This window comes from Conger conger, chromosome 10 (assembly GCF_963514075.1).
Source record: "Conger conger chromosome 10, fConCon1.1, whole genome shotgun sequence".
NCBI classification, from domain to species: domain Eukaryota; kingdom Metazoa; phylum Chordata; class Actinopteri; order Anguilliformes; family Congridae; genus Conger; species Conger conger.
Genome location: NC_083769.1, coordinates 4,345,064 through 4,357,500, shown reverse-complemented (window position 1 = coordinate 4,357,500; position 12,437 = coordinate 4,345,064). Strand labels below are relative to the sequence as shown.

Genomic DNA, 12,437 nt, shown 5'->3' with positions numbered 1-12,437 from the left:
GTCACGCTGACCACGCTCGTGCCCACCGCCGCGTCCTCGTTCAGGCGCACAAAGTACTCCCTCTGCAGGAACTCCGGCCGGTTGTCGTTCACGTCCATGACCGTAATGGTGACGCTTGCGGAGGCCGACAGCGGGGGGGCTCCGTAGTCCCTGGCCTCCACGCCGAAGAAATAGTGCTCCACCGCCTCTCGGTCCAGCTCAGAGCTCACGGTCACCCAGCCCGTGGCCGAGTTTATCACAAAGGGGGTATCCAGGCTGGTCCCGGTCAGCCGGTACTCCAGCCGGGCGTTATCGGCAGAGTCGGTGTCGATGGCCTGGATGTGCAGGATGGAGTGGCCAATGGGGGCGCTCTCCAGCACGGAGGCCTGGAAGGGCGTGGAGACGAAGATGGGCGGGTTGTCGTTGACGTCGGTCACCTGCACGCTCACGATGCCCGTGTTGTTGGACAGGGGCGGTCGGCCATTGTCTTGAGCCCGCACCCGGAGCGTGTACTCCCTCTCGGCCTCGAAGTCCAGGGGGGCCACGACCTGGATGTCTCCGGTCACGCTGTCGATGGAGAACTGGCCGCGGCTGTTGCCGCTGATGATGTTGTAGTGCACGGCCGCGTTGCTGTCCTTGTCGCCGTCCGTGGCGCTGACGCGCAGCACCTCGGAGTGCGGCCGCACGTCCTCCCGCACCGCCACCACGTAGCGCTTCTCCGTGAACTGCGGCACGTTGTCGTTCTCGTCCAGCACGGTGATGTACACGCGCACCGTGGCCGAGCGCGGGCCCGGCTCCTTGCCCTGGTCGCTGGCCTCCACCTGCAGGGTGTAGCGCTCCATGGACTCCCGGTCCACGGGACCGCGCGTGGCGATCAGGCCCGACCGCGGGTCGATCTCGAAGGCCGCCCGGCCGGCCGCCGCGTCCCCCACGAAGCGGTAGCGGATGTTGGCGTTGGAGGGGGCGTCCAGGTCCGTGGCCCGCAGCTGCAGGATGGGGTAGCCCTCCTCCACGTTCTCGCGAATGGTCTCGCGGTACTCGCTCTGCTCGAACACGGGCGAGTGGTCGTTGCGGTCCGACACGGTGATGGCGACCATGGTGGTCCCCGACAGGCGGGGCGAGCCGTGGTCCAGCGCGGTCACGCGGAAGTAGTGCAGGTCCATGTGCTCGCGGTCCAGCACCTGAGTGGTGGTCATGAGGCCCGTGCTGGGGTCCATGTGGAAGAAGTCCATGGAGCGGCTGTTCATGAGCGGCGCCATGCTGTAGCTCAGCCGCCCCGCCTCCCCGCTGTCCGGGTCCTGCGCTGCCATGGCGATGACCGACGTGCCCGGCGGCTGGTTCTCCGCCACCTGCACTTGGAAATTATACTGGGCGAAATGGGGGTGCCTGTTTGCAGCACGCCGGGGTCGAGCCGGAGCGGGGGACTGATTCCCCCTGTCCCCCTCTCCCTCTCCCCCCTCCCCTCCTCGCTCTCTATACATATCTCCCCCTCTCTCTGCATCCCCATACACCTGGCTGACATTCTTCTCATCCCCCTCTCCCTCTTCTCTTTTCCTGTCCTCGTCACCCTCTCCCTCTCTCTTTCCGTCCTCATATCCCCCTCTCACTCTGTCCTCATCTTTTCCCTCTCTATCCAAATATCCCTTCATTTCTCTGTCCTCATAGCTCTCCCCCCCTGTCCATTTCTCACCACGTTTTCTTCCCTCTGCCCGTGTGCTGTTTTCATGACCTTTCCCTTCTTCTCTTTGCTCAATCACATCTGTCCATTTTGTTGCCTTTGTTTTTACTGGACCCGACCACTCCCCCTCTTCCTCCTCCTCCTCCTCCTCCTGCCCGCCTTCTCTCCCCCGCCCCTGAGCCTCGCGACCCAGCTGCTCCTGCCGCTGACTGACACCTCTGTGCTGTAATGCCACTAATTTACCGGGCTTTAATTGCAGGCGCGTGACTCCCTCGTCGGTGTTTAAGCTGTCGCGAGTTGCGGCCTCAACGCACGCGGCCTGGCAGCTCTCCTTCGGGGCCTCCTCCCTTGGTGTATGCTGGGAATGTGCGCGCGGAGTCGCACCTAAACCTGCATCACTCAGATTCTTGTTAGTCTCATCGGCGTCTTCCCTGTTGTTGTTGTTGTTGTTGTTGTTGTTGTTGTTGTTGTTGTTGTTCATGTTATTTGTAATCCTCCAGCGTATTGCGTCTGAAAGTTTATTGTCTTCCAGCCACGTGCAACGAGCGAAACTTGTGATGGGAGCTGTCCATTGGACTGGTGGTGCTGATGGCATTTGGCTACCAGCGCGAGCCGCGGAGTACACCACCTGTTCTGAGCGGTGCTGTTTTCTGGAGTTCAGAGCTTCAGAAAGCTCTGTCATGTTTAACGCGAGAGTAACGGCAGAGTCGTTTTTGATGATATCATCGTTTGCAACATCGGTTTCGACAGCAGCAAGAAGAGCTGGCACTAAAGCAGGAGGATCAGCTTTAGAAGACCCTCTGAGGCTGACGTGGGAGCCCGCGGAGTGAGAGAAAGGGGAAACTTCAGAAAGAACAGAAGACTGCGTTGTTGAAATATCAGAAGAATAAACAGAATGGCCATTTGCCGTAGTATGTGCAGCAGAGTCCGTGTTTACTTCATTTACGATATTAGTGGGAATATGACATCGGTTCTGGGAGGCTAGATTACTCACTGACACATCACGCTTGGGCCGCCTGTGGCAGGCTGGATTCCCCTGGGAAGAGCCTTTGGACCGAGTTGGAATAGCCCTCTCCCCGCAGGGCTGTGTCCTCCCTGCACTTCTGCTGTGAGACAGAGACACAGGCGAACCCTCCCTCCTCTCTGGAGTTGTTCTGCTGTTTGGGTTTGATGTTACATTCGCGCCGCCAGGCTTATTGATCGGATGAAATAAAATACTTCTGTTTGGATGCGTTCTCACTCCGTTCACAGCTAGACAGCGGCAGCCATGTCGGTGGGCACAATGAATACGCGCGACATCGCGCTTCATCGCGCCGTCTGTTGCTGCTGGGAACACGGAACTCAGGCAGGGCCTGTGCGCGCTGCTCCCAGCGTCACCAGTTGTAGCGATCGAATAATTGCAGCCATCGCTGACGACATCGATAAAACTGTAACTGCCACAATTACATCCGTCATTATCGCCAGTGTCCACTTCAAAATATAGATTAGGGTAAAAGTAACAGAGTGAAAGCAGACAGAGGGAATTCTCCTGTGACACGGGACCGGCCCAGCGGCTGGGCCCGGGACGCTGGGCGCTGGCCCGTGTAAAAACAAGCAGCAATCTGCACACATCACTCTCACCTCCCAAGCGTTGGTCACTCACAAAGACTCCCCCCGCGGCGACTTTAGCGGAGGGAGAAAGCAGCTGAAGGGGGGGTAACTGGGTGTTCGTTCTAGTCCTTTGCACAGACGGCTTTTTGCCATATTTTATCGGGGATGAGAGAACAGGTAAAACAACGCCCCTTCCCCCGCGGGTCCTCGTACCTGACAGGCGATGACGGCGCACAGTCCGCGGCCGCGCTGCCCGAGCTGCTCTTTGTGCATCCCCGCTCCCAGAGCATAAAGGTGTTAACGCGCACGGGCTCCGACGCGCGCCCTCCCGACTAGTGCAGCCCCAGACATGACATTTTGAGGCACAGTAGACAGACTGTAAAATCCACCGTGGACGGATCTCTGAATCGACTCCGGCCCAGACCACCGGTCCACCGCAATGATTCGCTCTCTTGCCGGGTCCAGGGACGGGGTACGAGCCCAAAGTCCGGCTGCAGTGCGCCGCTCCCCTTCCCAGTCCGTCGGCAAACAAAGAGCTGAGAGGCAGGAGGAACAGGAGTCGAAAAACCAGGCGGAATCCCACTAGCAGTGCAGCCATTAGTCTGGTAAGATCCCTACTCTCCCCCTTTCTCCCTCTCTCTTTCTCTCTCTCTTCCTCACTGATTGTGTGTGGGTCTCTCTCTCTCTCTTTCCCGTCCCCGGCTAGGTCGCCAACACCGCCGCCACCGCCCGACACCTTCCCCCGTGCTCCCCGGTCTTTCGGTGGGCCCCGGAAGGTTGCATTTACTCCCTGTGTTCAGCTGGACTCGGGCTCGCGGCGTCAGGGGCGCAGCATCTCTGCCTTTCATTCATCTCCAACATGGCTCTCAGCAGACTCATTGGTACCATCCATCCTCGGACTACACTCCCATCCCCACCCCTCCCCCCGCCACCCTTTCAGTATTCACAGAAATATGGGAGAATGGTTTATTCCAGTGCGCAAGGCTGCTACACCTCCTGCGGCCGCTGCTAGTGCAATATCCATTCTCAGCGGGAGACTTTTAACTATTGTATTCATTTACGCCCATTAATATTTTTTATGAACCTCATGCTACTATGTGGTTGTAGGTAATGTATTGCAGGGAACGTACAACGGATATTTCTGTCTGATGTGAGAATGATTCAGACATCTAAGATGCACTATTTCACCTGTATTTGTCCCAGTAGAAATATCTCACAGATGGACTTTTCGCTAACGAAAGCCATCAGAACTCACATGTGACATCAGGAAATGTGTATATTTCTCTCTCGGTGGACTAATTACGTCTCTTATATCCTGCCGTAGCCGTATATAATTCTCAATTAGCTACTGTCTAGGTGTCTGAGTTATAACAACCTATGCTAGTGCTGGATGGTGTCAATACTAGTCACGAATTCAATTCAATGTTTAGTCTTGATTGTTTCAACATCGTTTGTAAATGTAATGAATTTTGGTAAAGGTATCTATAAGGGTATGAAATGACCACGTTCCGGAGCTATTTACTGTCGAAACTTTCAGAAGAAAAAAAGTATTCATAATAAGTCATAATATTAGACTATATAAATATTATTATTGTACTCGTCATCATCATGCTAAACATTATTTATGAGCAATTTCAATACAAGAAACAGTACGCATAGTGCTTCACAGCCCATGGAAAACAATACACAAAAAGTATGGGAAGAAAAGACACAAATTCAATCAAAATAAAATAAAATTACAATAAGAAAAACAGGTACCTAGGGCAAAACCAACAACAGCAATAACAATATAAAAACACCTTAAACGAGTGCGTTTTCAGCTGATAGTTAAAATTAGCGATGGACGAATATTGTAATTTGTCCAAAACGATAGGCTACCTACCTATGGCACAGTGGCCTACACAGAAAATGACGTACCACCTATTAGTCTTTGAAATACAGAAGAGCTTTGCCTTCTCGGATCTCATAGCTCTGTCTTGTTGATGATACAGGAAGATACCGGTTAAATTAAGCTACGTTAACATCTGTTTAAAACTTTTGCAGCTGCATTCTGTAGACTAGGCTTATATGTTAAAACAGTTCTGTTAATTTATGTGAAGGTCTCATGAGTACACAGTAAAGCATCCATCTTATGGTTACCAATGCCGCATTGGCTTTTTGGCGTTTGCCTGTGACAAAAACAGTTTAACAACGTTCCTGAAATGGAAGATGGCCACCTTACACATGTACGCCTCTCATTCTCCCGATTTGGTGTCATTTGTATTTACAGTAGTAATGATTAATCAGAGTGATTGGTCATTTGATGCATTTACAAAAGTGCTTAATTGGGTTTGGGCAACTTTATTTTTTAACTATTTATATTTATTAATAACAATATGTAATGTAGATTGTGTTAAAACAGAGCAATGTAGTATAATAAAATAATAATAATAATAATAATAATAATAATAATAATAATAATAAGAAGAAGAAGAAGAAGAAGAAGAAGAAGAAGAATCATCATCATCACCATCATCATCATCATCATCATTCCCTTTGAGCATTTGAACAGTAGTAGGCATACAGGCTAAATTAAGTTTAGCTACATGTTGAAGTACTTCTAACGTAGATGCAGAAGGCAGTGCAGGCCTAATATAGGTAGCTATTCGGTTAGTGGTTGAATTGTAAGTAGAGCTCAATTTCGTACAGAGGCTCTGTGATAAATTTGGGCTGTCAGCATGCTGAAAAATAATAACTTTAACTTGAAAAAAAAATGGGCCGCTTCCGAGGACCGTAATATACGTGGTTCCATATTAAATAAGGTACTGCTGAAAGCATCTAATAGGAGCGAACAACAGATAAGTAGGGCAACGCTGGAAAAAGCAACATTGGTATTAAAATACCAACTCATTCAAATAATTGGGGACATCCAGTATGGAAAAGCGTTTATATTTCGATTAACGGGAAGGTGTGAATTAGTGTGGTGGGTGACACCCTTCCATAGAACCAGTCTCTGGATCAATATCCGCTCGCGCCACATCGGATCCTTTTCTGTGCCGCAGGCCGCCAGGAGTCGGCAATATGAGTTACCATGGGAACTAGGAAAGTGGGGGTTGGGGAGGGGAAGGGGGGGCGTTCTCGGGTATTTTTGCCTGCTAGCCAGAGATATACCGTAATTACACGCCCTAACCACCCCGCCCTTCTCTGTCTGTTTGTCACCTCGCGCTAACCCCTCCCCGAAGTCTCGGCGGCAGGGGGTGGCCGCGCGCTGTACATCTGGCTGACACGACAACGACGCGCTAATGCATATTCAGGAGAGAGTGCGAGAGCGAGCGACACACACCGACGGAAACACTATTGTTATCGACATCCCCAATTTATTCGGAAGAGCCGTCCTGTCACTCCGAGGGGGCTACACCCCGTGCTCCCCAGTGAAAGTGATTGAGACATATGGCGGCGGCAGCTGCACAGCGCGTGCGGGGGATTGTGTATTTGTTAGCAGGACGGAGGGTGCGGGACGGCTTGGGTGAAAGGAACAGGGAACAGCCATGATGCCAAACCCACCACGCACACCACCCTTGATCTACGTTAACCTACCCGTATACTCATACAAACAGGCATTCACTCGCACATAGTACAAGCACAGGAACACTGAGGCAGAGAAGCATACAGCTTTCTGCACAGGGTGGGAATGAACTGAGAATGATGTCATCTGTGATTTGGGCAGATTATGTGATTATGAGGCCTGGTTGGATGCTTTCTTTATTGGATTCGGACATGGAGCTCTGGCAATTTGATCATTTAATTACATTTCCCTCCTACAAGACCACAAGCATTTACTGTGTGTGTGTGTGTAGCCTATGCATATGCAAGGATGTATTTATTTACGTATGTGTGTGTGTGTGTATGTGTGTGTGTGTGTGTGTGTGTGTGTGTGTGTGTGTGTGTATGTAGCCTATGCGTATGTATGGATGTATTTATTTACGTATGTATGTGTGTGTATGTGTGTGTGTGTGTGTGTGTGTGTGTGTGTGTATGTAGCCTATGCATATGCAAGGATGTATTTATTTACGTATGTGTGTGTATGTGTGTGTGTGTGTGTGTGTGTGTATGTAGCCTAAGCGTATGTATGGATGTATTTATTTACGTATATGTGTGTATGTGTGTGTGTGTGTGTGTGTGTGTATGTAGCCTATGCGTATGTATGGATGTATTTATTTACGTATGTATGTGTGTGTATGTGTGTGTGTGTATATATATATATATATATATATATATATATCTATATGTATGTGTAATGTATGGAATGTATGACCACAAAATACGCCTAATTGGAAGTGTTCGATTGCACTTATTGCTGCTAAAGGTGGTGCAAGCAATTATTACGATTAATGGGACAAGTAATTTTTCACAGCGGTGTTATGGGTGTTTGATAACTTTTTTCATTAAATACATTAAATAATTTTTAAAATGTGTTTGGTGTTTACTCAGGGTCCCTTTGTCTAAAGATAGGAATCCATTCATATGCAATAACAGAGGAAATCAGGAAGGGGGCAAATATTTTTCACCGCACTGTGGATATACCCACCACTTTATGAGGAAAGCCTGTACACCAGCTTGTTAATGCAAATATGAAATCAGCCAATCATGTGGCAGCAACTCAATGCATAAAAGCATGCGGATATGGTCAAGAGGTTCAGTTGTTGTTCAGACCAAATATCAGAACAGGGAAGAAATGTTACTTTGACCCAAGAACTATAGATCTCCTAGGATTTTCAAGCACATCAGTCTCTAGTTTACAGAGAATGGTGCAGAAAACATTCAGTGAGCATAAGTTCTGAGGGTGAAAATGTCTTGTTATTGAGAGAGGCCATAGGAGAAGGGCCAGATTGGTTCAAGCTGAAAGGAAGGTGACAGCAAACAGCCCCTACTGAGCATTGGAAGTTGGAAGAGAGTGCTATGGGCAGATGAGACCATGCATTTTTACATTTCCATTTCAGTCATTTGGCAGACACTTTTAATCCAAAGTGACTTACAAGTGCATAGGTTCTTCCACAAGTTAAAACAACACATCCATAACTAGTAAAATACACATTAAGTGCTGTTCTAAACATCATAAGTGCAATTCAAAATTCCATGCACAACATCAACATGTTTGCCTGCAAAATGTCATGAAGCGAAGCACCTCATGCCTGCTGTCGAATATGGTGATGGGTCGACTGATGTTTTGGAGATATTTTGCTAGCAGTGATTCGGGGGCATATTATATATTATATATTTAATAGTATTTATTTAATAATATTTAATATTTTTAGTGTTTTTGAGCTTTTCATATGGTGGAGGTATGCATATTTTAGGGTCGAACCGCTATTTTCTGGAGCTATTTGTAAACCGATTTCCCACGTGAAATGATGTATCTTTTAGCGAAATTATCGGATGATGTTGCTAAATGTCAACACAGAGAGCTGACCAAAGGAGGCAGAGGGGGAGGGGGAATTGGGCTCTGGGGGCAGAGTTTTTCAAAAAACATACATCACTGCTCTTTGCAAATGTTTTGTGGCTGTTTTAAAGAGAGAAAGCTGATGCATGTTGGCATTTAAGATCTACAGCAAAATGAATTCAGAAAGGTACCAGGACATTTTGGCAGAAAATCTTGTTGTCTCTGCTAGAAAGCTGAGACTTGGTCACAGGTAGGTTGTCTTCCTGCACAATGATTTCAAACATACATCAAAATACACACAGAATTGGTTAAGTGAAAACAACATCCATGTTCTGTAATAGTCATCTCAGTCGTCAGTCCATCAAAAACCTGTGGTCTGAACTGAAGAGGGGGGAAATATATGTTTTATTTGTGTGGCTTCGGTGGATTCCACTGAATCATTAATAAAGCATACTTTACACATGGTGGAAAATAAAGCTTATGTCAATAATTGTTTTATTTTTTTGTTAAACATTTTCAGTATTTTTCAGTATATGTGCATATTTGTCAAGGGTGCCAATAATTCTGGAGTCCACTGTATATATTCATATACACATGTGCACACAAACACACACACACATACACACAGACAGTTATCCAGGTCACAGGGTTTTGTTCATGAAAAAAGAAAAAAAGAGTAAATGAGCAAGTGAAAGAGAAAGAGAGAGAGGGTGAGCAAGATAAAGAAGGATAGAGCTTATTTTAGTGCAGGCAAACTGTAAACAAATGATAGAGAGAGTGAGTGTGTGTATCTGTGGGTGTGAGTGTGTACGGGGAGTGGAGGTTTATAGGCCAGCTGTGCATAGTCTCTTAGTCAGCCACTGACCCAAATCATAGCAAGTCAGGCGAGAGAGTGAGAGAGAGAGAGAGAGAGAGAGAGAGAGAGAGAGAGAGAGAGAGAGAGAGAAAGAGAGAGAGAGAGAGACTCAGGGCTGACATTTTTCTGAAGAAAAAAAACTGAAATAATTCTGCTGTCACTTGAAGCAAATGTATTGTCATTGTTTATTATTATTGTGGAGTTATTGTATTTAGCAGATACTCTTTGAAGTGACATACAGTTTAAAGTTGTTTACTTTCTCAGATCAAGACAGAGCGCAAGACAAAACAAAATGCGACATAACAGTACTGCACATAAAATTGTCTATACACTCAGTGAGCACTTTATTAGGACTGTATTTATTAGCCTATGTAGCCTATCTACTTAGACGTTTGACGCGTTGTGTGTTCAGAGATGCTCTTCTGCATACCACTGTTGTAATGTGTGGTTATTTGCGTTACTGTCACCTTCCTCTCACCTTCGACCAGTCCTTCTCTGCCCACAGAACTGCTGTTTACTGGATGTTTTTGTTTTTCGCACCATTCTGAGTAAACCCTAGAGGCAGTTGTGTGTGAAAATCCCAGGAGATCTGCAGTTACAGAAATACTCAAACCAACCTCTCCTCAACAATCTGATTACATAATCACATGAATAAGCAGGTGTACAGGTGCTCACTCACTGAATTTCTGGGGAAGCACATTACAGCCTGCTGGAATTTGCATCTGTGAGACATGTATATACACACAAACACATACGTATGAATTTATATAGTGCCGTTCGTATTTGGACAGTGGTAAAAGTTCTGTTGTTTGGGCTCTGTACTCTTAACACATTGGATTTAAAATGTTAAAGACTGTCACCATTACAGTTTTTTACAATCGTTTTCACACTTGTCTCAATACCATGTCCACTTTTTCAAAACACTTAACACATTCACCATATCATTAGACGATATGAACTAAACTTTGGATATTTTTGCATTGCTTTCATACTAAAGGCATTCAATCACCACTTCTTCCAAAATTCATGAATACCTCTCTCAGTCAGTGTTCACTACCAGCAAAAGTTTGTACAAATACCGCAAATTTTGCAGACGTTTAGATACTCTGTTCAAAACAGTTAACTTTCAGTTCAAAACCCAATACAATTCTGATCATTGTGGAAGGAAATATGCTGTATTTTGGCAGATAAATGAAACTATATGCTTGAAATACGAAAGACAGATCATTCTGATTTGAGCAGAAAGTATATTCAGTTTATTCTATTTTTTTTGTTACCATCTATACAAAAGTGATCATACTTGCATTGAAATGTGCATGTATATAGGGTAAATATAGATGTAGTTGTCACTGAAGAGATTTTTCCACTATTACTGCTGTATATGTACTGCTGAAACACCTGGCTGTCATTTCAGTGAACAACCTACCCAGGTGTTTGTTGTTTGTGCCCCGTTACCACATATACAAAAGGGGCCACCTTTGGATTGGCATTTGCATTCTTTAGCCTTGGTGGGGAAAATGGTAGAGGTAGAGGAAGAAGACATCATGGAAGAGCAAGAACAGTTGTGTCTGATGAAATCAGAGCCACAGTCATTGATCATGTGGTAAATCATGGTCTGTCCCTGAGGGAAGCAGGTTGAGGGTTCAACCAAACATGCCTAGATCCACAGTGGCTTCAATAGTGAGGATTTTCAGGCAAACCAACAGGTACTATACAGTATTTACAGCATTCTGACTGAAGGAGTTCAATTGATGTGTATATTACAGCAGTACTGTGATTTGAGAAGTCTCCAGAAAAAGCAGATGTATCAGAGCACATTTGTCTTTGACTCACTACAGGACCCAGCGGTTACCTCACACAGTCACACAGGGGGAAGGGGAATAATGTTTACGCCTCAACAGGAGGATACAATAGTTGGGATGGGCATTGTCAACAACAGCATCAGGCTAAGAGAAATACGCAACAACATAATCGCAGACAAGAACATATTTCCAAACATTGACAGTGTAAGCACTACAACCATTTCAAGAGTGCTACAGAAACATCAGATCAGGATGAAACAGTTGTACACTGTCCCCTTTGACAGGAACTCTGAGGGTGTCAAGGAACTCAGGTACCAATATGAAGTCTATGAAGGTATATGTGAAGGCCTAGGACCACCACCCACATGAACAGATGTCACTTCTAGATGCAATGGCTGCTGGGTGTATGGACATAACAGTGGAACACATCCAGGGCTGGATAAGGCACGCAAAAAGATGTTTTCGTCGGTGTATAGCAAGAGATAACATTCAGAGTGATGTTGATGAAAATCTATGGCCAAATGCCATAGGACAGGATGGATGGACCAGGCCAACAGTAGACTTTTGATACTGATAGGCAGACAATACATGTGCAAATTACTGTATATAGCGAAAATATTAGTTTTTGGGATGTATTTGTTATTGATTGTAATGTATTTTGAGTAATTGATTGTATTGTATTTTTCTTTTCTGAATTACAGTATATTGCACTGTGAGAACAAACTACTGTAAAAAATACTGTAAACCCTCTGAAGAATACTGTTGCTTTTGTGATTTGTTTCTTTATCATATATTGTTTTACATTACACAGTAAAACATGTTATTCTGGGTTTCCAATATAGTAAAACCTTCATTCATTTACAGTTTACTGTAAATTTACCACAAGCAGTCATGACATCTATTGTGGGAGGCAAACCAACAGATCAAAAGTTTCTTTAGCTGCTTGGCTTGAAATATTTGTGGATGCAAAAATAGAGGAAAGGGAAACACATAATATATGTATTTAGCAATGCTCCAAGCTGTTTGTGTTTTGTAGTTCATTGAACATTGAGTGACAAAGTAGTCTTATGGGAGAAAGCATATGCTATAGTTATGGCAGCATGAGTCACTTTT

The 12,437-nt window shown here is 45.9% G+C and overlaps 1 protein-coding gene across 1 annotated transcript in view; it reads right to left on the bottom strand.

Annotated features, from left to right (window-relative positions):
* celsr3 (cadherin, EGF LAG seven-pass G-type receptor 3) overlaps positions 1-4,095 on the bottom strand; it is a 64,107-nt gene extending 60,012 nt beyond the window's left edge. Inside the window, 4 exon segments of the mRNA XM_061257494.1 lie at positions 1-2,332; positions 3,278-3,460; positions 3,704-3,885; positions 3,887-4,095. The exon segment at positions 1-2,332 is cut by the window's left edge and continues 1,412 nt beyond it. Of these exon segments, the coding sequence (XP_061113478.1) occupies positions 1-2,332; positions 3,278-3,460; positions 3,704-3,885; positions 3,887-4,095 (2,906 nt within the window).
* Positions 4,096-12,437: the final 8,342 nt, after the last annotated feature.